We start from the raw sequence: 26,109 nt of genomic DNA, 5'->3' as shown, positions 1-26,109 counted from the left end.
TGAAAAAATGTAACAAACATTTTAAGGTTTTTGAAATGATTGTGCTGTACCTCAGCATTTTGTTTCCTAAATAATACATTTTAATAAGACCATTTATTGGCATCCTCATGTGTTCTGGCTGTCAATATATCAGCATGTAAGTGTTCACCTATCTTAAAAGTGAAACTGAGTTTGCATTCGGCCAACAATAAGATTAGGCATTGCCCTGTCTCTAAGCCTACACCATATGTGCACTTTGACAAACTGTTATATATCTGTAGCACTAAAAAGGAAGAAAAAAAACTGCATTCCAAATTATTAATTGAGCATCTAACTAATTGATAGAAAATAATTGATATTTCTTTCTCTTGTCTTCTGCCCTTTTTTTTTATTTTTTATTTTTTTTTGTAATTCCTTGTAAATCTCCCTTTCTTTCACCTCTTGGTGTCTTTTGGCATCTATTGGATCATGTTTCCTGGGAAATAAGTTTGGGGTTATGGTTTCCTGTGTGTCACCGTGATTTCCCTCTGCTCATTGGTGGGAGCAAGCGTGGTTCCCTTCATGAGGAAAACCTTTTACAAGCGGCTGCTGTTGTACTTCATAGCTCTGGCAATTGGAACTCTCTACTCCAACGCCCTGTTTCAGCTCATCCCAGAGGTACAGTAAAGAATGGCATAGTTGAAACTAGTTTGTTTAATGCAGACAGAGCAACTAACAGAGATAAATAATTCTGCAATACAAATATTAGACTGCATGTGGTGTTGTTACTTTGAAATAACTGCATGGGGACTTTGGCATTGCTTGACCTAACTCTGTAGCATCCTAGTTCAACTAACCTCACATAAAGCTTTTGATAGCCAGCTCTAACAAGATGGTTGTCAATCTATCATCAAATTATAAAATGATTTAATTAAATGCTACAAATATAATTGTAAGATGTACAAGTAAATTTAATACTTCAAAATCATATCCATGTTAATCAGGAAAAGGCAAATGGAAGTAGGTGGAGATGAAGCATAAACAAGTTCTCTAGTGTATAAGCGTAATGAAAATATTAATTTTGTAAAGCAGATGGCTAAGATATAAATTGATTTACTGTGATCTTGGTTTTTATTTCAGATCTTTCTGCTTAAGCTTCTGCAATTTTGCTTGACCTTGAGGTGGGGGAAGGGGCGAGGGTGGGAAGTGCTGCTAATGACCCAAAGTTGTAAGGATTATATCTTTCAGACTTCTCTGTTTAAGGACATGTACTTCAAAGCACATGGGGGTGACAATAAATCCCATCCCTCATGTAGAAAAATAAATTAGATCCACAAGTAGGTCTGCTAATACGTTCCTCGTGAGATAGCTTATATGGGTTACTGCTTTCAAGGTGTCTCTGTTCCAGCAGTGTCACTGTATTCAGTTATAATTTCATTGCAATATTTTTAAGAAAGTTTAATGAATTAAATTGGGAATTTCTTAAACCTTACGGCTAAAAGCCGTGATTGAACTTCTCATTAAATTTAATTAGAAAGACAGCTTTCATGAATTAACTGGAGCAGCAGGAGTTTGATCCCAAACCTCTTTAAGCAAAAATTCTCACAAGATACAAGTATGACTGCTGCCCTCACCCATCCATAAAATTCCTTCAGCTACATAAAAAGTATTTTGTCTTTTAGCAGACAGATATGAATATTTTTAGAATGCAGTTGATTAGATGGAGTCGGGCTTTGAAAAGTCTGTCATTGTCCCTCTCTGAGTTGTTTGTAATATTAATACAGTGCCATTTCAAATATTTTGCAATAATGTGGGGGTGGGGTGGGGAGGAAAGAACATAAACTACTCCGTATACACTCATTGAGCAAGTTTTTAGGAACAGTATACTGATATTTTTATGCTCTCAAAACAGCCGCATTTATTTGTGGCATGACATCCATAATATGTTGGAAACATTCCTTTTAGATTCTAATCCATATTAAAATAATTGCATCGCACAATTTCTGCATATTTGTCAATTGAACATTCAGGCTGCAAATCTTCTTCACCATATCCAAAAGGTGTTCTATTGAATTTAGATCTGGTGACTGGGAAGGCCACTGAAGAACACTGAACTTATCGTCAAGTTCATGAAACCAGTTTAAAATGACTTTTGCTTTGTGATATGGTGCATTATCATGCTGGAAGTAACCAATAAAAAATGAATAAATTGTGGCAATGAAGGGATGCACATGATGAGCAGCAGTATTCAAGTTGGCCGTGGCATTCTAGTGATGCTTGATTGGTATTGATGGGTACAAAGTGTGCCAAGAAAACATTCCCTGCACCATTACACCACCACCATCAGCCAGTACTGTTGACACAAGTTGGTTGGGTGCATGGATTCATGCCGCTTGTGCCAAATTCTGACCTGCAGCCTCTGCTTTTTTGTTCTTGGCTGACAGGAGTGAAACCTAACATGGTCTTCTGCTGTTGTAGCCCATCTGCCTCAAAGTTCAACATATTATGCATTCTGAGATGCTTTTTTGCTCAAATCAGTTATACAGAGTGGTTATCTGAGTTACCGTAGCCTTTATGCCAGCTTGAACCAGTCTGGTCATTCTCCACTGACCCCTCTCATTAATAAAGCATTTCAGGCCACGGAAATGGCACTCACTGGATGTTTTGCGTTTCTCACATCAATCTGAGTAAACTGTAGAGACATGAAAGTCCCAGACGACCAGCAGTTACACAAACACTCAAACCTGCCCATCTGGCACCACCAACCATGCCACGGTCAAATCACTGACATCACATTTGTTTATTCATTCTGGTGATTGATGATTGGTAACGCTCCTGACCTGTACCTACATTATTTTATGCATTGCATTGCTGTCACATAATTTGGCTGATAAATGTCAGAAGTTTACATACACATAGGGTGAATTCTTTAAAACTCACTTTATAACTCCCTCCACAGATTTATGCTAACAAACTACTAATTTGGCATATGGTTCATGACATCTATCTACTTTGTGTAGGGAAAAAGTAATTTTTTCCCAATAATGTTCACAGACACAATATTTCACATTTTATTGACTCTATCACAATACCAGTAGGACACAAGTTTACGTAGACTTTAATATTTGATAGTATTGCCTTTAACTTGAGCCAGACGTTAAGAGTAGCCTTATATAAGATTGTTACAATAAGGTGCTGGAATTTTGTCCTATTCCTCCAGACAGAACTGGTGTAACTGGGACAGGTTTGTAGGCCTGCTTGCTCGCAAACACTTTTTCAGTTCAGCCCACAAAGTTTCAATCAGATTGAGATCAGGGCTTTGTGATGAACATTCCAATACCTTGATCTTGTTGTCCTTGAGCCATTTTTCCACCACTTGCGGTCATTGTTCATTTGGAAGACCGATTCGTGACTGAGCTTCAGCTTCCTTGCTGGGCTCTTGAGCTGTTGCTGCAGTATATCAACATAATTTTTCTTGCTTATTATGCCATCTTTTTTGTGAAGTGCACCAGTCCATCCTGCAGCAAAGCACCCACCACAGCATGATGCTGTCACCCCCATGCTTTATGGTTGGGATGTTGTTCTTTGGCTTGCAAGCTTCACCCTTTTTCTTCAAAACATAACAATGGTCATTATGGCCAAACAGTTCAATCTTGGATTCATCAGACCAGAGGACATTTCTCCATTGCAAACTGCAGTCTGGCTTTTTTTTATGGTGGCTTGGAACAGTGGCTTCTTCCTTGCAGTCTTTCAGGTTATGTTATATCACTCATTTTACTGTGGATATAGATACTTGATTCTGTTCATAAGTTTTATGGACAGAATTTCTAGGCGCAGCCAAGGAGCGGAGAGGGTCTGGTTCGGTGACCTCAGAATCTTGTCTCTGCTATTTGCGGATGACGTGGTTCTGTTGGCTTCAATGGAAAGTGACCTCCCGGTTCGCAGCCAAGTGTGAAGTGGCGGGGATGAGAGTCAGCACCTCTAAATCTGAGGCCATGGTTCACTGCCGGAAAAGGGTGGAATGCGCTCTCCGGGTTGGGAACACATTACTGCCTCAAGTGGAGGAGTTCAAGTATCTTGGTGGTCTTGTTCACGAGTGAGGGAAGAATGAAGCGGGAGGTTGACGGACGGATTGGTGCGGTATCCGCAGTAATGTGGGCTCTGCAACGGTCCGTCGTGGTGAAGAGAGAGCTGAACCAAAAGGCAAGGCTGTCGATTTACCAGTCGATCTACGTTCCTACCCTCACCTATGGCCACGAGCTTTGGGTAGTGACCGAAAGAGCAAGATCACGGATAAAAGTGGCCGAAGTGAGTTTTCTCTGCAGGGTGGTTGGACTTTCCCTTAGAGAGAGGGTGAGGAGTTCAGTTATCCAGGAGAGACTCAGAGTAGAGTCGCTGTTCTCTGCATTGAGAGGAGTCAGTTGAGGTGGTTTGATGCCCCCTGGATGCCTCCCTAGGGGGGTGTTCTGGGCATGTCCCACTGGGAGAAGGCCACGGGGCAGACCCAGGACACGCTGGAGGGATTATATCTCCCAGCTGGCCTGGGAACGCCTTGGGGTCCCCTCAGAGAAGCTGGAGGAGGTGGCCGGGGAGAGGAAGGTCTGGGCTTCCCTGCTTAGGCAGCTGCCCCCACAACCCGACTTTGGATAAGCGGTGGACAATGGATGGATGGATATAGATACTTGTCTACCTGTTTTCTCTAGCAACTTCACAAGGTCCTTTGCTGTTGTTCAGGGATTGATTTGCACTTTTTGTGGCAAAGTATGTTGTTCTCTAGGAGACAGAATGTGTCTGCTTCTTGACCGGTATGGCAGCTGTGTGGTCCCTTGGTATTTATACTTGTATGTTATTGTTTGTACAGATAAACATGAAACATTCAGGCATTTGAAAATTGTTCCCAAGAATGAACCAGATTTGTGGATGTCCAGCTTTTTCCCCCTGAGGTCTTGGCTGATTTCTTTTGCTTTTCCAATTATGTCATGCAAAGAGGCAGTGAGTTTGATGGTAGGCCTTAACATACATACACGGGTTGACTCCATTTAGGCTAATTGTTTATCGGTCAGAAGCTAATTGTGTAATTGCCTAAAGGCTTGACATAATTTTCTGGAAATTTGTTAACTGTGTCTTTAAACAGCTTGAAAAGTGTCTGTAAACTTGTGACTTCAAACTATTTTTGCCTTGCACAAACTAGAGGGTCTTCAATGACATGTCAATTTTATTGTTTGCTAGTATAAACTCTGTGGAGTGGTTATAAAGTGAGTCTGAAAGAATTCACCCTAAGCATATGTAAACTTCTGACTTCAACTGTAAATAATTGCTTGGATAAGTACTTGTACAGGTTTTTAGTGATTGTATATTTTTATATGTGATATCTATTATTATATTTTTTACATTCTTAATACAAAAAAATAAAGCTATGGTGAAACAATGTTTGAAAAATGAGCTCAATAAGCAAATTTGTTTTTACATCTGTCAGCCTTATTTTAAATTTGACAGTAAAAATTTAGGTAAAATGCTATAGAGAACACAAACAATGCCAATATTAAGTTTAGTTGATAGTAAGAATTGCCAAGAAGGCAAAAGTAGGTTAACTATTTTAAGTTTTCAGTAATTTTATATAGTGAAGCTGGCTTCACAAAATATTTGAAAGGAATGTCTCAAAAACGTGTTAACTGTCCTTGGGTAGGAGACTGCTCTTTTCCATTATTTAATGTTAAAGTCAGTTTGAAAGTCTTAATATGAAGGCTGATTTACTTCTCAGACATTTGCTTATGGCTTTTTTGGGGGAAAAAAGATTTGGCATCATTTTGTAATCTGAGCTGTAAATATACATTTGCATTACGACCAGTAATTATAAAGGTTAGGGAAATGCATACTTTTCTTACATTAATGCATATATGAAATTTGTTCTTTAGTAGTTGAGCAATTCAGTTACCAAAGCATTTAGACACTGGAGGGAATATTAAATCCTTTAGAATAGTACTACAGATCTCAATCCTCTTTAGACTGAGTCCTGCTTAAAAGCCTGAGATTGCTAATGTGGTTGAACATTATATACTACTTTGAAAATAAAGTGCAGTGTTTTGGCTCAGGTTATTATTTGTTAAACATGACTGGCCTGAAATGGTTTTGGTTGTTAAAACGTATTATGACTCATTTTAAAAAGAAAGTTTATTTGACCCAGTCTTCAGAGGATTATTGTTTTCAGGGATAGCCATTGTTACCTTGTGAAACTAAAAACATGTAATCTTGCCAGAAAAGGTTAATCATAACTTTAAACTGTTAACACTGAACATAAGTCAAGCTTTTATCTAAATGACCTGATAGAAATTTATTAAAATTGTCCAAGATGCCATTCATTTTTTAATAAACATTCTTACTAATCTCAAAACATTGCATTTTTGCTTTTAAATAGAAAAAATTGCCCTAATGAATCAGTAGGAAACTGATAATTAATTTACCTAACAGTATAGTTATAGAACACTAATAATATATACATTATTTCTTACACAGGCATTTGGATTTGATCCCAAAGAACACTATTATGTTTACAAGTCTGCAATGGTTTTTGGTGGATTTTATCTCTTCTTCTTCACAGAAAAGGTGCTGAAAATGGTGTTGAAACAAAAAGATAAGGTACAGTATGTCTAGAGTTCAGTTAGAAATTGGTGGAAAGAGTCTTGTTAATGCCACATGCATGCTTGGTCCTTTTTGTAAAACTGCTTATAAACCCTTTTGTACGTAAAATAACTAAAAGTTACATCTGGCTATTTTGCATATATCTTTGCTTGTTCGAATCAGACTACCTCTGGCCACGTTTTGGAGTATACCTTGCTCCGGGGGACAGCTAGTATTATTTATTATTATTATAATATTATAGTATATTTATATAAAAAAATAACAAGACGAGACTTTTTGGAAGATTTCAAAAAAAGTCCAGTGAGATGAGACTTTGGCCATTAGATTTTTTCCAAGTCACGCCCTCCTCTCAACCATATTCAACCACACACACGGTACTCTTCGCCTGTCATTCGTGTGAATGCTTTTGAGAGACACAGTTTGTGCACTCTCAGTTCTTATAAATTTTAACATTTTCCTCACTTTATGTTCCCAATAAAAGAAGACTCATTATGTCCAAATCTTATTGAAGAATTTCATCACAAAAGGTTATCAACAGAAAAAATGAGTACACGGGCAATCCTAGCACAGAGAAACAATCAAACGAATTAACGCCAAGAATGTCGATCGGTTACACAGCAAATTGGTTAAATGCATATCAGTAGAAGCCCAGACACCCTGCGGAGGAAACTCATTTCAGCCGCTTGTATTCGCGATCTCGTTCTTTCGGTCACTACCCATAGCTCATGACCATAGGTGAGGGTAGGAACATAGATCGACTGGTAAATTGAGAGCTTCGCCTTGCGGCTCAGCTCCTTTTTCACCACGACAGACCGATGCAGCGCCCGCATTACTGCGGATGCCGCACCGATCCGCCTGTCGATCTCATGCTCCATTCTTCCCTCACTCGTGAACAAGACCCCGAGATACTTGAACTCACTCCACCCTTTTCCGGCTGAGGACCATGGTCTCGGATTTGGAGGTGCTGATTCTCATCCCAGCCGCTTCACACTCGGCTGCGAACCGATCCAGAGAGAGCTGAAGATCACGGCCTGATGAAGCAAACAGGACAACATCAAGTAGTGACCGAAAGAACGAGATCGCGAATACAAGCGGCTGAAATGAGTTTCCTCCACAGGGTGTCTGGGCTTTCCCTTAAAGATAGGGTGAAAAGCTCAGTCATCCGGGAGGGGCTCAGAGTAGAGCCGCTGCTCCTCCGCATCGAGAGGAGTCAGATGAGGTGGCTCGGGCATCTGATCAGGATGCCTCCTGGACGCCTCCCTGGTGAGGTGTTCCGGGCACGTCTAACCGGGAGGAGGCCCCGGGGAAGACCCAGGACACGCTGGAGGGACTATGTCTCTCGACTGGCCTGGGAACGCCTTGGGATTCTCCCGGAAGAGCTAGAAGAAGTGGCCGGGGAGAGGGAAGTCTGGGCATCTCTGCTCAAGCTGCTGCCCCCGTGACCCGACCTCGGATAAGCGGGAGACAATGGATGGATGGATGGCATATCAGTAGACTATGCTGAAACAGTTGGTGGTGATTGTGCAGAAAATGAAAACATCATCTTGCAATATCCCGAAGAATATCTACAACCGTTAACACCGTCCAGGCTTACACCTCATGAATTACTGTAGAAAGAAGGATGTATCCAAGAAAGGTAATCTTCTGCGAATAACATTAGACAACAAAGGAGATCTTGATATGCCATTCGTATTAAAACGTTAACATTCGAAGCAGTCCTTTTATTTAATAGAGAGAAAGAAACAAAATTCTATCACGGGCAGTTATACGTTGAAAGTCTAAACACAGAATCAAAATTCAATGCGATATTGATGAAAATTTAATTCAAAAATTGTTTTTACTGAAGTTTTACAGTAAAAGTGTAAATTTAAAAAGTATTTGCGTGTTAAATTCAAAGTCAAACAGAACAAAATTGTATTACGCAACAAATAACTCTTAACTCAACATAAAACATAATTTGCTTTCAAATTATTACGTTTTACTCATTTTTTAATATGGTTAATTACTTGCTGTGATATAAAATAGTTCTATTATGTATATGTAACAATTCCCATGAAAATAAAAATCTGTTTAAATTGCACAACTGCATCCCCATACACGAGCGACAGAACCGGAAAGAGGCTAGCACATAGCATAGGCACGGGGTTTGGCGAGCGAAGTGAGCAGGCGGCAAAGATAGATAGATAGATAGATACTTTATTAATCCCAAGGGGAAATTCACATACTCCAGCAGCAGCATACTGATACAAAAAAAACAATATTAAATTAAAGAGTAATAAAAATGTAGATAAAAACAGACAATAACTTTGAATAATGTTACCGTTTACCCCCCCCGGGCAGAATTGAAGAGTCGCATAGTTTGGGGGAGGAACAATCTCCTCAGTCTGTCAGTGGAGCAGGACAGTGACAGCAGTCTGACGCTGAAGCTGCTTCTCTGTCTGGAGATGACACTGTTTAGTGGATGCAGTGGATTCTCCATGTATGTATGTGTATAGGTGGATAAATATAAATAATATAACAAGAGTACCTGCCTGGTAGGAAGTTTAGTGTTTTTAAGTTTTTGGCAATTATTTTGTAAGAAAACAGAAAATCTGGGTTATTTAGCTCATGGCTTTTGTGCTAAATAATGGCACAACCTTGATGCTCTCTAAGGATTCTTGAAGACTGGAGGCATGCACTGGTCATTGCATTCTTACATAGAGTCCTGCTAGGAGTTCAGCAAGGAGCAGTCAAAGTTTTGTGTTTTTCAGTATTTGGAGGCATGGCATCAGTAAATACAACTTCTGAATATAGAGAGCAAGGATGCAAAGAAAACTGAAGTGACTAAAATGCAAAGCTGTCTGTTGAATATTACCTTGATGCTTTTGAATCCTGTAAGCCAAAGTGTTATTCTCATGCAGCTTTAACAATTTGATACTGTATGAATTTATTTCCCAGAGTGGCCATGGACACAGCCATTACCCATCTGAGAAATACTCCTCCAAGGCAGATACAGAGGAAGGAGTGATGGAGAAGCTGCAGAATGGAGAGACTGCCCATCCTTCTTATGATGAAGAATCAAAGCACTTCAGCCTGGCAATTGACAGCAGGGGTCTATCAAACAGTCCATCTGTGCAGGTAACTGAGACAGTCTTCTGCATAAACAAGTGGCTTCTAGTTAACTTAGAAAGGACAGAAAGACTAGGAAGTTTTTCTGTCATTTGTTTAGTTAGTAACGCACCTGATTATTCTCATTATTGTCTCTTTCCACTTTATTAGGCATGTGTCACTCCTACAGAGAATTGTCACACAGCTTTCAGAAACTTGTCCATTTAATGCCAGAGAGGCTGTTTAGCAGTAAATGGTGGGGGGTGTGGGCATCTCCCAGAATTTCCTTCATGCATCTCTGACTCTCGCTATCACTGCAGTGCCCACAATTCTGTCTGCACTCAACATGTCTCCTAAGTTGCAGACCTTGCCTATTTTCTCTAAAACGGCTCCATTGCTGATATGTACAGTACCTTTACACTTAATACATCAACATTCCACATCCTCTTGCACTTACTTTCAAGAAAGGCTGCATTTGCCACCTTTCACACCTCAACATTTTGTACATCCACTTCTGATAGAGCCGTGCATTAAATCAAGTTTCTCCCAACACGCTTTCACCACATATGTAGCATTTCCATACATCCACCACTGCCACACCTGCTGCCCCTTCACATCCACACATCACCTTGGTTTTTCCTGCATTTACCCTAAGAGGTCTCAAACTAGCTTTCCGTTGCAATATCATTGGTGTAACAGCTTCCATGGCAATTCAAGTACTTCTGCACTTAAGTCTCCATCTATGTCATAAAACCAGTAGACTCTGAATGGTTACCTGGTAAAGCCCTACCTTCATCTTTAAACTTTCATCATCCTCAGCCACTTTCCTGACCACTATTCACGCTTTCTTATCCATTTCAACCACAGAAACTAACCTTCCTTCACCCAGTCTGTCCCAGTGCCCACCTCACCACCGTCTCATGCCATTTCCAGGTCTACAGATGCATACTGCATCTTCTTTCCCTTTACCAGATGTTTTTTCTACATTTTCATGACAACAAAGATTGCATCTATAGTTCATTTTCTCTCTCAACCAATTTCATTACCTGCTCCAAAAACTTGATCTCTAGATATGACCCACATTCCAGTGCATAACCCTCTTTTGTATATTGAAATAAACACACTTCTTTACTTTTCTGGATTCCTCCCTTCACTCACCGTAATGCTGTGCAAGTCTATCAACTTTTCAATTCGAACCTCTTCCACAGCATTTAACATTATTGACACCACTTCATTTGGACCTGCTGCTTTTCATATCTTCTGTTAAAATGTAGGTTTACTATTTTGTAGTGATCAAATCATATACTTCATATATCCTCTGTCTTTTTAAGGTTTCTTTAAGATACGTTATAATTAAAACATATGACTTTTCTTCTTTTTTTAATTTAATCTAAGAAAGGTTTATGCGCAGACAGTGGTTGTAATAATTCTTTAATAATTCTTTGCATTTATATAGCGCTTTTCTCACTACTCAAAAGCGCTCAGCAATTGCATGGGCATCTAACTGTTGTGCACCATCTGCTGTAATTTATTAGTTAATGTAGGCTTTAAAACAAAAACATGAAGTCAAGAAATTTGAAGTTTAACCCTGAGATGGGTACCTTATTCAAAATTTCTAATACAAAAATGCTGTTGTAACTTTGTGTTGAACACCAGGCAGAAACCTTCCTGTGTCAGGGAAGCAAAGCCCAATTAAGGACTTGTGTTGAAATTCAGCTTAAAATGCATTTTTTCTCAATGCTGAATTTTATACAACGGATGAATTTTACCTGACAGTCCAGTAAATGTAAAGGTAAAAAAAAGATTGCAATGGTTTGCACAGGATGTTACAATTTGATAAAGTTTATGCTTGTAGTAAATGTTTGATATGTCACAACAGTTAGTAAAATTCATGTTAATTTCTTTCAGTATAAGTTCTGTTAAGTTCTACGTCACAGAAGCTCGTTTTAACTTTTTATCCAATAGTCATTATTTAGACCTATCACATGCATCCTAGCCTGCTATTTCATGATTTTATGCGACATGTTAATTAATCTTCAATGAGTTGAGTTTCATGTGAAGTATTAACCTGTGGTTTATAGAAATCATGTTACTGCACCTTTAAAAATCTAGAAATACCAGTGTTCCAAACACTGCCGTTGTCCTTCAGTGTCTTCATTTTAATTTGTTGCTGTTTTTCACCAGAGCACTTTTCTACACAATACATTTTTTTTAGATAGATAGATAGATAGATAGATACTTTTACTTCAATGTTTGCCATTTTCTCATACACCTAACAGTTTGAAATTGCTGTACTGTACCTAGCTGGACTGGCTTTTGTCTGAAGGAAAATGTATATACCACACAAAGGTCTTAAGTCTTGTTATAGTTCTGTGGTGCCATCCTGTGCAGGATTCATCTTGTGCAACTTTTCCAGTAGGACTAACGTTTGTTGTAATGGTTCCTAGAAGTACCAGTCAATTTTGACAGCTCACTTACATCTCTCATCACATGTAGAACCCATACCAATGAGAATGTTTTCAACAAGTATGTTTGATGTCCTCTGTAATTGATTTGTTGTACAAATGGCAAGAGTACAGTTGGAGCGTTGATCTTGAGACAGTGTTTAAACAGTTGCTCAGTTGATTTGGATTGGATCTGCTTTATGCAATACCCACTTTATACATAAAATGGAATAACAAAAACACTGGACTGTAGATGAAAAGCAGGCACTTACAGCAGTTCAGGTCGATGTTGACCGTTAGTCCCACTTTTAAAGTTCAATCAGTAACTAAATACAGTATATAAACAAATACTAGATAGATAGATAGATACTTTATTAATCCCAAGGGGAAATTCACATACTCCAGCAGCAGCATACTGATACAAAAAAAAAAAAAACAAAAAAAACAATATTAAATTAAAGAGTAATAATGATACAGGTATAAACAGACAATAACTTTGTATAATGTTAATGTTTAACCCCCCCCCCCCCCCCCCCCCCCCCCCGGGTGGAATTGAAGAGTCGCATAGTTTGGGGGAGGAACGATCTCCTCAGTCTGTCAGTGGAGCAGGACATTGACAGCAGTCTGTCGCTGAAGCTGCTCTTCTGTCTGGAGGTGACACTGTTTAGTGGATGCAGTGAAAATTGAAATAGGGACAAATGGGAGTCATAGCATAAGACAGTATCAAGAAAATTGTAAAAAAAAAAAAACAAAAAAAAAAAAAGTTTAGAAAGGACAGAACAATTAGAAAAGAATTTTCTCCAGATCTTTCATCTACGTTAATATCCAGATTCCATCAATGCACAAGTATTACTATCCCTGGCTGAAATGAAAAATTTGAAAACCCTTTTGAGCCAGGCTCTGTGCTGATTTAGGAATTCCTTATGGTTGAAATTCCTGATGGTTTCTGGTTTTACTGGGTAATCTTCATTTGATGATCTAGAAATTTTTTTATTTATTTATTTATTAAATTCTACATGGTCACCAAATGGATTATGAGACAGTAGAAACAACTTCTTGGAAAAAATAGGCACTCGCTCTGTTACATGAAATGGATGATTTCTCTTTTTAAATATGTAATTTAAATTAAAACAATTTACAAAACGTACGCATAATGAAAAATCAAGGTGCTTTCGAAGACTTAATTTTTTTTTTTTTTATTCATCAAAGAGATAGATCATCAAAAATGTGATATTACTTATTCTTGTAACAATGACTCCTATTAAAAAATCACAGTGATAACAGTGTAATTACAGGCATTCGTAGATTTTTACATGCAGCATATTATATACTCTAAAATGTAGTGGATGCTTGGTTAAGAAGGGAGGTGATGATTAGTGAGCAGCCAAGAGAAACCACAACAGATGCAATTTTTGCTCTGAGGGTGTAGATGAAGTATAGAAAATCCAGAAGGAGCTGCATTGCATCTTTCTGGACCTGGAGAAAGCATATGACAGGGTGCCTCGAGAGGAGTTTTGGTATTGTATGAGTAAGTTGGGAGTGTCAGAGAAGTATGTATGAGTGGTACAGGATATGTATGAGGATGCATTCAATGTGGAGGTAGGATTACATCAGGGATCGGCTCTGAGCTCTTTCTTATTTGCAATGGTGATAGACAGGTTGGCCGATGAGATTAGACAGGAGTCACCGTGGACTATGATGTTTGCTGATGACCTTGTGATCAGTAGCGATAGTAGGGAGAAGGTTGAGAAGACTCTGGAGAGGTGGAGATATGCTCTAGAGAGGAGGGGAGTGAAAGTCAGTAGGAACAAGACAGAATACATGTCTACAGGACGGTAGTGAGACCAGCTATGTTATGTGGGTTGGAGATGGTGGCACTGACCAGAAAGCAGGAGACAGAGCTGGAGGTGGCAGAGTTAAAGATGCTAAGATTTGTATTGGTGTGACAAGGATGGATAGGATTAGAAATGAGTACATTAGAGGGTCAGCTCAAGTTGGACGGTTGGGAGACAAAGTCAGAGAGGCGAGATTGCGTTGGTTTGGACGTGTGTAGAGGAGAGATGGCGAGTATATTGGGAGAAGGATTCTAAGGATAGAGCTGCCAGGGAAGAGGAAGGCCTAAGAAAAGGTTTATCGATGTAGTCAGAGTGTAACAGAACAAGAAGCAGAGGACAGAAAGATATGGAACACGATGATTCGCTGTGGCAATCCCTAACGAGAGTAGCGTGAAAGAAGATTTTATATACTCTAAAATAGGCATGTGGTGGCTGAAATAATTTTCATAGATGGCACCTTCCAATTCAGATGATATCAAAGTTACATTTTGCTCATATTGTTAGTTTTGGATAGTTTGTTTCTGACATATAATTTTTGAAAAATCGTCTGATTTAGACTTGAAACCTTCAGTATTTTGAAATTTCCAGCTAAAATTGTTGGTGAAAATTTACAAAGTATGCAAGATAAAATAATCTCTGTTAAGGCAAATTTCAAAATATAAACTAAGCTATAACTGAAGTTATACAGAATGTTTTCCTGTTTTAGTACTAACAGTGTAGAATATTCAGTGATTTTTTTTTTTTCCCCCCCAATTGGAGTTTTTGAAATGTCACAAATGTGTATAGGATGTCCCCCAAACTATGCGACTCTTCAATTCCACCCGGGGGGTAAACGTTAACATTATTCAAAGTTATTGTCTGTTTTTACCTGCATTTTTATTACTGTTTAATATTGCTTTTTGTATCAGTATGCTGCTACTGGAGTATGTGAATTTCCCCTTGGGATTAATAAAGTATCTATCTATCCTATCTATCTATCCCAAAATTGAACTTTATTGACAATTCTCCTTGAATAAGTATACTGTATTTCGACAAAATTAAATCAAATTATTTTATAATTAAATATATTAGGATGAAAATGTAGGCTGCTTCTTGACCTTTGTAATTGTCATGCATCAGAAATGTATACGTTAATTTTTCACAACTACTAATAGAGACAGTCTTGAGTCCTCTGTACTGCTGAAACTTTTAACAGTTGCTTAATCTTTCTTGCAGACCCGAGTTCTTTAATGGGTAGTAACAAATCCCATTAAATGTCATTATGTTTACTCTTGTCTTGATTGACTGTTGTTGGTATTGTACTACTGTCGTTCAGCTTTGCAAGTAATGGAAGTAATACTGTACTGTGTACACGTGACAATAAATTTAAATTTCACCATTAGCTGAGTTCCTACTCCTCTACCATGATGTTAGAGAGAAGAGAAAACCATGCCATATGTAATGGTAATTTTTATTTTCTACGGTACAGTTGTTAATGTATAAACTAAAGTGAAAACATCAGTGTGTGAGAAGAAGTCGTGCTACTGTGTCTCCTTCTCTTACTGCAGTCTCTGTGTCTGAGTTTACTTGGAAAGCAGTACTGCAGGAGACTAGACGGGTGCAAGTTGAAAGTGTCCTTGGTCACCTACTTAGGAGTTAATATCCTCCTGTACTTTACAGCAAAGCCTATTGGCAACGAGAAAAATTTCTTACATTATTGGATGGCTCATGAGGCTAGACCAACCTTGTTAAGGTGAGCCCTATTGCAGGGCCAGTCCTTTACATAAGACAACATCGATTCTAACAAGAGAGCCACCCTTAAATGTGCATTTTTGCATTGTATTTTAAAATATCATCTTCCCTCCACAGTGCAATGTGTAGACTGCTGCTCAAACTTGTTCTGTTCATTAGGGTTGTGATTTGTTTTTATTTTTTATGTTTTTTACATGGTTTCTGAACACAAACAAGTTTTACGGGTATTTGAAGCTCCAGATTTTGATTATGATGCTTATTTTTGGAAATTTCAACCACATAAAAAGTTATTTATTTTTGTGGACCATTTCTTCTGCCATTTTGTATTTCATACTGTTGCTGCTGTTTTCTTCCCATTGCCTGGACCTCTGCATAAATTGCTAGGGACTTGTCGTCAGAGGTCACAACCTTTGAATAATGAAGCGACAGGATAATAGTTCATCTAAAAAAATTACTTCCTTATCCAAGTTGTGGATACAAAATCCTTTTTCGTAGTGCTCTTTCTAAGAAGTTTTGAGCATTTTATCCTGACTTTTTTGCTCTGTGTTTTTGGCCACAAGTTTTGTCTCTCATTTTAGTTTTGACGCTCGTGTCTTTGATCTCCGGTTTTGAGGTTTTTCAGTTATTTATATCTTCATCCAGTCATTTCTCAGATCAAGTCAGTTGACTGACATAACACTGTTAACTGTGTGGATTTCTGTTTATTTTTCTGTTATAATTGCTATATCTCTATATGTGATAGGTTTGTAAATGCTCAAATTTACAGTTGAAAATAAGGGTGTGCTTTTTAAAATCAAATTTAATCAAAGTAATAATTAAACAATTTATTGATTATCAAAATAGTTGTCTGATGCAGTTGTACATATGGTCCTGTAACAGTTGCTATACGTGAATATGTACTTCTATGCAAATGGACATACATGGGAAACATTTAAATCATAAATTATAGACATTGACTTTTTCTTCTCTTTGTAGTATATTATTATCTTTTTTTTTTTTTTTTTTTTTAATTTCAGGATGTGCAAGGTGCTCAGGGGTCCTGCTACTGGTTAAAAGGGACAGCATATTCTGACATTGGCACATTGGCCTGGATGATCACACTCAGTGATGGTCTGCACAATTTCATAGACGGACTGGCGATTGGCGCCTCCTTCACAGTTTCTGTATTCCAAGGGGTCAGCACATCAGTGGCTATCCTCTGTGAGGAATTTCCACACGAACTTGGTATGTCTTTCTTATGACTATAGTGTGCACAGAAAACAAACAACCTAATCTGTTCAGCTTAGCCTCAGTATCTTGAAATCTATATCTAAACGTTTTGTTTGAATTTCATACTTCATTTTATGATCACATTTAAATAATCTCTAAATTGTATATTGAACACAATATAGATATGATGTTTGTATTTAGCATAGTTACATTTTTTCTCTTTATTTGAATCAGGTTTTCTTTTTGTAGCATTTGTGAAAATCTTGCTTCTTTCATCTGCTAATCATTGTTGGCTAGTCGTATTATAAAGCAGGCAATAATTTAGTTTTGCTTTAAGCCTGTCCATACATAGTTACGTTTAAATATCAGCAGCCACTAGACTCTGGGATGCCCCAGTTGATTGGCCGCCTATCGAAATTGACTGATTTTCATTAAAAAAATAAATAAATAAAAAAAATAAAAACTGTTAAAAGGCCAATCACATAAATATTTTCAGCCCCAAGTTGAGGCTTACTTTAGCAATGAACGAGAGGCGATTGGTATGGTGGCCACAGACAATTGCTCTCTCCTTATCCTTCCTGACTGATTCTCCTCTAAGGAGAAAGCAAATGTCTGTGGCCACCACCTGTAAAACCATTCCCTTTTTGGGGGTATCTTGCTGGTGCCCCTCCAATGCACCTGTTGTCACTTTCATTTGCACCAAAGCAGGTGAAGCTGACTTGCAATCGCTTAGGCTTCCTGACTGGACAGATTGACATCTCTGAAGTTTAAATGACTTGGTGTTAGACTGCTGTGATGATTAATTGTTCCCCATTTTTTGAGCAGTATATAATAGATGCCCCATTGTCTCATCCATTTAATTTAAATTTAAATATTTTGGGTTTTTCATGGTGAAATGTTTGTTCTAGATTTACTTAAAACACGGGTGCAAAGTTATAATGTTTGCTGACTTCATACATATTTTGAAAGTTCAAAATTGCATAGAAGTAAGTTATGTCTGTGCAAAAATGATAAAAATACAGCAAAAATGATTAAGGTTGTGTAGCAGAAACACAGGAACAGAGCTGCAGATTTGACTCTGTGCTGTAAGCCATGAAATGCTGACTTGTCAGGCCACATTCTAGAGATCACATACCATATGGTATTAACATACTTCAAAACTGAAAGGCTTATGTCTAAAACAAATAAGTGATTTTTTTTTTAATGTGCAAATGTGTATAAATGAAATCCTAATTTATTAAATGAAATACTTTTACGTGAAGTAATGCTCTGGAACTTTATATATAATGAGTGAAGAAATAAGGGATTTTGTTAAAAAGAGGTAATACTATATTTTTGTTTGGTTTGTACTATATTTTTTTTTTTTGGTTTTGTTTAGGTGACTTTGTCATCTTGCTTAATGCTGGGATGAGCATTCAGCAGGCCTTATTTTTTAATTTCATTTCGGCCTGCTGTTGCTACCTTGGTTTGGCCTTTGGTATTCTGGCTGGAAGCCACTTCTCTGCTAACTGGATCTTTGCCCTGGCTGGAGGCATGTTTCTTTATATTGCTCTTGCTGACATGGTGAGTAACAGTTTTTATACGCTGATTAAGAAGTTTGGGTAGTATTACAAGGGCCAGGAACATCTACTACAAGTTCCACATTGGTCTTTGCAACTATTAATCTGTCTAAAAGGTGTATTTTCTTCTCTGCCTAGTTTCCTGAAATGAATGAAGTCAGCAAAGAAGAAGAAGGAGGAGATGGCAACTCTCTGGTTGCTTTTGCCATTCAGAATGCTGGACTTCTCACTGGCTTTTCCATCATGCTGTTGCTTACAATGTACTCTGGTCAGATCCAGTTGGGATAAGCCTTCCCAGAACTGTCAACTCCTGCTTCTCCCAGAAGGATACTCTAATTGTCACTGGTCCAAAAATGTCTGGAGCTGTCGAAAACAAAGCTTTAGAAAATGAAGACAAGACGAAATATGTTCAAGAGGCAAAAAGTGGAGCATTCGATTTACTGTTCTTTAAAAGAACAAAATGCTAAGTAATGTAAAGCAGTCCCAAATATTAGGGGAAAAACAGAGTCTGGTAATATTTTTAAAATTTGTCTGTGCTGAGACTCTGTTGCTGCTTGATATCAGTGAAGATTCCCAATACGTCTTGTTGTAATGGTGCACAGATGCACATTCTTAGGAGATTATTTGTGAGAGCATCTTCAAATATACAGGTATAATGTATTCTGGGGTAGGGAAGTTAATAGTTAGGGCAGTCAGTGCCATCATTTGGTTGTATCCATTGTCCCCCTATCTCTGCTGTGTGCATATTTATTTACCTAATATGCTCACGTTTACTGTGAGGTGAACTTTTCTGTAAAGAGAAACGTCGTAGTAGAAAGAACAAAGAGCTTTGTGTATTTAAAACCTAAGATGTCATTTCCCGCACCAAAGGTTAATGTGTGACTTGCTGTGTGCATTGTTAGGGTCATTTGTGATTCTTTACATGATCTGATTGATTAGCACATTTAAAGCCAAGCTGCTGTGGTCTCTCAGATGGCGCTTGTAATTGGTTCATCAAAAACGTTATTGAGTTTGAGGTAATGTGCTTCCAATGCAGTAACGGTCATCACTCCAAGTTAGACAACAATGGGGAGAAAAAAAAGATAGTTGGTAAACTGACTTAAAAAAAAAAAAGCACAAAAATTAACTGACAAACTGTCTGCTATAAATGTCACTGCTATGATTTATTTTTATTTGGGGTTAAAAGAGTAATTAAAAAAATACCCTAAGGACCATGCATTTGAAAAGAGACTAAAATGACAATAAGAAATAAGGAAATGGTTACAGTGTAGTGCTGGGGAAAAATAGAAAATGTGCACATTCATGGATTGAAACAGAAATTGTGTTATTTCAGGGAGTGAAGTCCTGTGTAAGTTAAGCAGGAAAAATAGTGTGTTTAGTTTTAATTAAAAATAGTATATATCAGAGGGGTAAGAGGTGGACAAAATGTGTTTTCTGTTTGAATCAAAACTTTATTCCTTGGTTTCTTTGTGCTACACTGAATCATTTATTTGTGCAGAGTAAAGAGATACTGTAGAATAGTATGGGGAAAAAAGTTAAAAAGTTGAGAGGGACAAAAAATGCTCTCTTTTGGGTCAGTAAATATTAGTAAAACATTCCCATATGTTGCATTTTATAGAATGTTGTACTAGTCCAGATTTTTTTCCTTCCTGTTGAATCTGATCCCTGAAAATAGTTTAGTATACAGGGGGGTGGGGGGGGGGGGGGGGGGGGTAGGGTAGAATTGGAAGACAAATGATATCATCATAATTTGGCTTCAAATACCCATTTTTGAAACAGTACACTAATAGACAAAAATGGCAGCAAAACATTAAAAGTAAGCTCTTTATTAAAAATTATTATTTTTTTTAATATAATGTGTGTGCACAAAAACATTCCTGTGGAATAGGATTTGGATGGAGTATGAGTGAGATTTTTAGGCTGTAGATAACACCTTCTGTGAAGAAGACAAGGAAGGCAAGTCTGAATATTCCTTCAAGCTACAAGCTAAAAAAATTAAGTACTGTCATATTGTGTTCATAAAAGCCGCTTTAGCAGCCCTAAAAACCAGTTCAGGGTTGTGGGAGGCCTGAGCCTATCCATTGTAGGGCCCACTCGCACACAGCCCAATTTACAGTTCCTGTACATCTCTGGGGAGGTGGGAGAAAAACTCCCACAAGGAGAACGGGCAGACCCCACACAGACCAAGGCTGGGCACGCAGTTCAAACCCAGGGCACTGGATCCATGAAGCAGCAGTGCTAACCACTGCACCACTATGCTGCCTTTTCGTCCTCCCTGAATACAGCTGTGAAATGAAAACCTTCAATGGCAGCCACTGCTTTAGCATCATCCTTTTTGGCCATTGTTAAAAACTTCTTAGAGGGATCTGTGATCGTGTTGCAATGGCAAGTCAACAAAAAAATGTAAGGTTAAGCAAACATGTCTTTCCTGTCAGTATAGTAAAAGCGTACAAGATACCCACATAAGGAAGGGTGACTTGTCGAGACCTCCTCTCTTAAAAATTCAAAAATTGTGGAATGAAGTTTGCATTGGCTATCTTCCATATCTCGTCTTGAGTCTTACTTAGATTTTCTTGATTAGCAATAAAGGGTGATAGTAAATAGCAACTCATGTTTTTTTCATTGTGCCAGGAAGAACTAATATAATTGCAGACTGGTTATATAACCATGTTTTTAATCAGTAATATTTTATAATAATAATTCTTTACATTTATATAGTGCTTTTCTCACTACTCAAAGCACTCTCCATGTAGGGATGACCCTGGAAGCAAACCCATAACCTCCTTACCGCAAAAAAGCAGTGCCACTTTTCAATAGTTTATTAGCCTTTCACTTAATCAGATAAAGAGATGGAAGTAAAGAAGTTTCATACAACTGATAAATGGATATTGCTTTCTGTACCTTGCTTTTGGTGTTGGTTTTACTTCTTTTTTTTTTTTCCTTTCTTTTTGTTCTGGGCACAAGACTTTGTGCAGATGGCCTGACAAGCTGTTGATGTTTTGAGGCCTCTCTTCTGATTTCTAGTTGATTTCATTCTATACTTTTAATAGAGGAAGAGGTTGGAGAGGCAGCGAACATTCATTTCCTTTTTCCACCCAATAAATTGATTTGAGAATTTCTGTGGTGTACTTAATCTCGACTTGCCGAATCCACACAGAAACGGCAAAAAGGAAGACTGCCATCTGTCCAATTTAAAATGGCTTCATTAAAGTCTTGTTTCAATCAAAGGCAAACAGAACTAGAAACTCTATGCAAGTTCCATGAGCACTTTAGATGACATGAAGCAGTAAAGTCTTTTTCGATGCTACAATGTAATAACTATATATAAACAAATATTGTAATTCAAAATAACAGCTTATGTTTTAGATTTTTTTTTAAATGTGTATGCAGAAGAAAAGTTAGATTTCAAAAAATATTTTCTGTTTCAAATTGCAATAATTTACAGTAACACTTGCCAGTGGCTGACTGTGCTAATGAATCCTCAACAGACTGCCACACCTGTAAAAAAAAAAAAAAAATGCACAGAGGACTGGACTCCCATTTCCCACGTCAAGAAGTATCAACCTTTAGTGTTTAGCATTAATAACTGCAGGCCTGCCCCTCGGGTAGAGCAAACTCGGGGGCCACCGGGGCCTCACATTTTGAGGGGCAGCGTAAGGCCTTGCCTCTTATTCCTCTATTAAAATGAATATCTCAAAGAGCCCATGAAAAACGCCAGCAGTGCAACCTCCTTTCAAGTGAGATTTTCAGGGAAGGAGCCCACAATTTAGCACAGTATCCTGTAGTAAAAACTAACTGAGGTAAAGGTTTTATGTTTGAATAATGACTGGAAATTCAAGCTCTTGTAGGTTGAAGAATTCAATACTATCTTTTAGATTATCAGTGCTGTATTTTAGGTCCTTTTATTTGTACAGCGAGAGTGCAGTTTGAGTCGTTAGTCACAAGAAGAATCTGTTTAAAGTGGGAGCACAAGGCAGGCCTTCAAAGGCCGTCTCAGCAGCACAACCGAGAACACACGAATGAGGTGGGTTAAGTCTGCTGGAATTCCAAATGATTCGGCGACTGTGTGTGTGTGGTGGGTTTTTAATTTTTTTTTCTCTCCTTTTCTACTTTATCAACTAGCTGTATGTTTTGTTATCTCAGATCTGCTTATTTGTAAAGGTCTGTGAAGAAGTGATTGATATTAAAGTCAGAACAAGAGATCATCTAGCCAAGCGTAAGTGCTGAGAATGTTGATGGTTCAGTAACTTTAGTTACCACTTGCAGAGATAACAACAGTGTAAAATTACGAAATTTTCTGCTGTGATTCTCATGAATTAGCCTTAACAATTTTCAGAAATTATACAGATATTTTAACGAGTCATAATGTGTTAGTATAATTTCTTTGTGATTGTGTGTATTGTGAAATAGTACGGCCCGGACACAGACAGGCAGACACATTTAAAGCCATCACCCCACATTTATTTACACAATAGTATCTACAAAGTCTTACGTGCACCGCCACACACAAACCCCCACAGTTTCCCAAAGTCCAGGCTTCACTAAGCCACCTCTCTTTCTCTTCCTTCTCTCACACTCCAGACCTCTCCTTGCTGCCTCCTCTCCAACCTCGTCCACCTCCTCACCCGACTCCAGCCTTGATTGAAGGGAGGCGGCCCCTTAAATAGGCAGGTGGCTGATGACCACACCCAGCCACCTGCCACGGTATGTATATACAGTACTGTGCAAAAGTTTTAGGCAGGTGTGAAAAAATGCTGTAAACAAACAATGCTTTCAAAAATGGAAGTGTTAATCATTTATTATCATCAATCAACAAAATGCAGTGAATGAACAAAAGCGAAATCTAAATCAAATCAATATTTGGTGTGACCACCCTTTGCCTTTAAAACAGCATCAATTCTTCTAGATACACTTGCACACAGTTTTTGAAGGAACTCGGCTAGTAGGTTGTTCCAAACATCTTGGAGAACTAACCACAGATCTTCTGTGGATGTAGGCTTCCTCACATCCTTCTGTCTCTTCATGTAATCCCAGACACACTCGATGATGTTGAGATCAGGGCTCTGTGGGGGCCATACCATCACTTCCAGGACTTCTTGTTCTTCTTTACGCTGAAGATAGTTCTTAATGACTTTGGCTGTATGTCTGGGGTCATTGTCCTGCTGCAGAATAAATTTGGGGCCAATCATACGCCTCCCTGGTGGTACTGCATGATGGATAAGTATCTGCCTGTATTTCTCAGCATTGAGAACACCATTAATCCTGACCAAATCTCCAACTCCATTTGCAGAAATGCAGCCCCAAATGTTCAAGGAACCTCCACCATGCTTCACTGCTGCCTGCAGACACTCATTATTGTACCGGTCTCCAGCCTTCTGCTAACGCCAAATATTTCAAATTTTGACTCAACAGTCCAGAGCACCTGCTGCCATTTTTCTGCACCCCAGTTCCTATGTTTTCGTGCATACTTCAGTCGCTTGGCCTTGTTTCCACGTCGGAGGTATGGCTTTTTGGCTGCAACTCTTACATGAAGACCACTTCTGGCCAGACTTCTCCGGACAGTAGATGGGTGTACCTGGGTCCCACTGGTTTCTGCCAGTTCTGAGCTGATGGCACTGCTGGACATCTTCCGATTTCGAAGGGTAATAAGCTTGATGTGTCTTTCATCTGCTGCACTAAGTTTCCTTGGCCGACCACTGCGTCTACGATCCTCAACGTTGCCTGTTTCTTTGTGCTTCTTCAAAAGAGTTGAACAGCACATCTTGAAACCCCAGTCTGCTTTGAAATCTTTGTCTGGGAGAGACCTTGCTGATGCAGTATAACTACCTTGTGTCTTGTTGCGGTGCTCCATCTTGCCATGACATGAAACTGTCTTCCACAACCTCACCTTGGTAGCAGAGTTTGGCTGTTCCTCACTCAGTTTTAAGCCTCCTACACAGCTGTTTCTATTTCAGTTAATGACTGTGTTTCAACCTACGTGTGACATTGATGATCATTAGCACCTGTTTGGTATAATTGGTTGATCATACACCTGACTAATCCTACAAAATCCCTGACATTGTGCAAGTGTACCTACAGTATAAGAACTGATGCTGGTTTGAAGGCAAAAGGTAGTAACACCAAATATTGATTTGATTTAGATTTTCCTTTTGTTTGCTCACTTTGCATTTTGTAAATTGATAACAATAAACAATCATTATTTATATTTCTGAAAGCATTCTTTGTTTACAGCATTTTTTCACACCTGCCTAAAACTTTTGCACAGTGATGTATGTGTATAAAATGTGTGTTTTATTTATATACTAGAAAAATACCCATGCTTCGCAGCGTCGAAGTACTGCCTTAAAATTTTTATTAAGAAGAAAAGTAAACCTTTTTAAACTGAGGGAAAATACACCAATTATTATTTGTTAAGGATCTCTTTGTATACCACGTTGTCAGTTCGGCCCTCCGGTTGTAATATGACCCAGCTGTGCACTGAGCTTACTCTTGAGCATGCAACATATAGTTGGCCATGTGAAAAGCAAACTTGCCTCAAATCAATGCCAACCTTTTGTAGGGTCTGTCCCTGAGACTTATTAAGTGTAATTGCAAAGCAGAGCCTTACTGGAAATTGGAGGCGTTTGAATTGAAATGGGTTTCATCAATAACTTCGCATCCAGCTTTTGAGAGTTTAAACATTCATAAACATCAAAGTGTCCACTACTCAAATCGTCACCTGTGAATCTAAGATGTTTCAGAGGCATTGGCGGTTGTCCAAAGATGTAAAATATTTGGCCATTTCGGTACACTTGAAAGCGACAACCAAACAATTCAGCGGCAGCCATCAACTCACATGCAGAACCATAGGTGAAGGGCTTAAGCATTTCACTCTTCTAGTGCTCCTGTGTAGTATAATGATCTCCTGTACCGTCATCAGTCCACACCTTGAACCTGTCCCAGTCATTCAATACATAAGACACAATGTTCCTCCGGATATCAAGAGTGAGCCTGATATGGCCGTGCAATATGTAACACAGAGAATGGAAAAGGCAGGCGCCATCTCCGGGCATGGAAACCACTTGGTAAGTGACAGTTCTTTGATCGATGGTGATCACCTCCATAGACATGTTAATAGGGGTATGGTTGGAATGATAAAGGAAATGGGTACCTGAACAATGTAAACTAAGTCTAAAATACCTACACAATAACTATAATCGTAATAAACGAACAACAAAACAGTGGAGAAGCCGTGGATTAAATAAAAAGGCTGCAGTTATCAGCAGGGAGACATGAATACCGTGGCGAAGCAAGGAAGGGAATGAAGAGACCGGAGCGACGGGCGGCCTATTAGCGTACCGAATTTGTGCTTCCTTTTCATCATCCCGGACGAAATAAAGTTCCAAAAATTTGTGTTCTTCAGTCGGCCTATAAATGAAGGCATAGCACCAAATGACATCATTTGAAATGCGCTGTTGTACTTTCGACTGTTGTTCAAGAAATGCTCACTTTGAGGATGTTCGCCATTTAACGGGCCCTCAAGAAGGTCAGGAAGCTTACGTAAAGGAGTGAGAGAGACTTTACCACCGTTACAGCACAAACCAGGAGACTCGCATTTCCACCTATGAGCTTGACAATACTCACAGTCAACATCCATGGATCCAATAT

The 26,109-nt window shown here is 38.6% G+C and overlaps 1 protein-coding gene across 5 annotated transcripts in view; it reads left to right on the top strand.

Moving 5' to 3' along the window:
• The window catches only part of slc39a14 (solute carrier family 39 member 14), a 46,974-nt gene extending 27,443 nt beyond the window's left edge, over window positions 1–19,531 (top strand). For 4 of the 5 annotated variants that reach the window (XM_051924147.1, XM_028798999.2, XM_028798983.2 and 1 more), the window contains exons 4-9: window positions 467–636; window positions 6,472–6,594; window positions 9,535–9,714; window positions 16,711–16,918; window positions 18,282–18,466; window positions 18,601–19,531. In XM_051924147.1, coding sequence (XP_051780107.1) covers window positions 467–636; window positions 6,472–6,594; window positions 9,535–9,714; window positions 16,711–16,918; window positions 18,282–18,466; window positions 18,601–18,750 — 1,016 coding nt within the window. In that variant the 3' untranslated portion in view covers window positions 18,751–19,531. The remainder of the gene's footprint in view (window positions 1–466; window positions 637–6,471; window positions 6,595–9,534; window positions 9,715–16,710; window positions 16,919–18,281; window positions 18,467–18,600) is intronic. The other variant, XM_051924152.1, reaches the window with a different exon arrangement.
• The last annotated feature ends 6,578 nt before the right edge of the window (window positions 19,532–26,109 follow it).

The sequence above is a fragment of the Erpetoichthys calabaricus genome, chromosome 1 (assembly GCF_900747795.2).
Source record: "Erpetoichthys calabaricus chromosome 1, fErpCal1.3, whole genome shotgun sequence".
NCBI lineage: Eukaryota > Metazoa > Chordata > Cladistia > Polypteriformes > Polypteridae > Erpetoichthys > Erpetoichthys calabaricus.
Note: the sequence above shows the minus strand (reverse complement) of the source record. Positions and strands in the feature narration are given on the sequence as shown.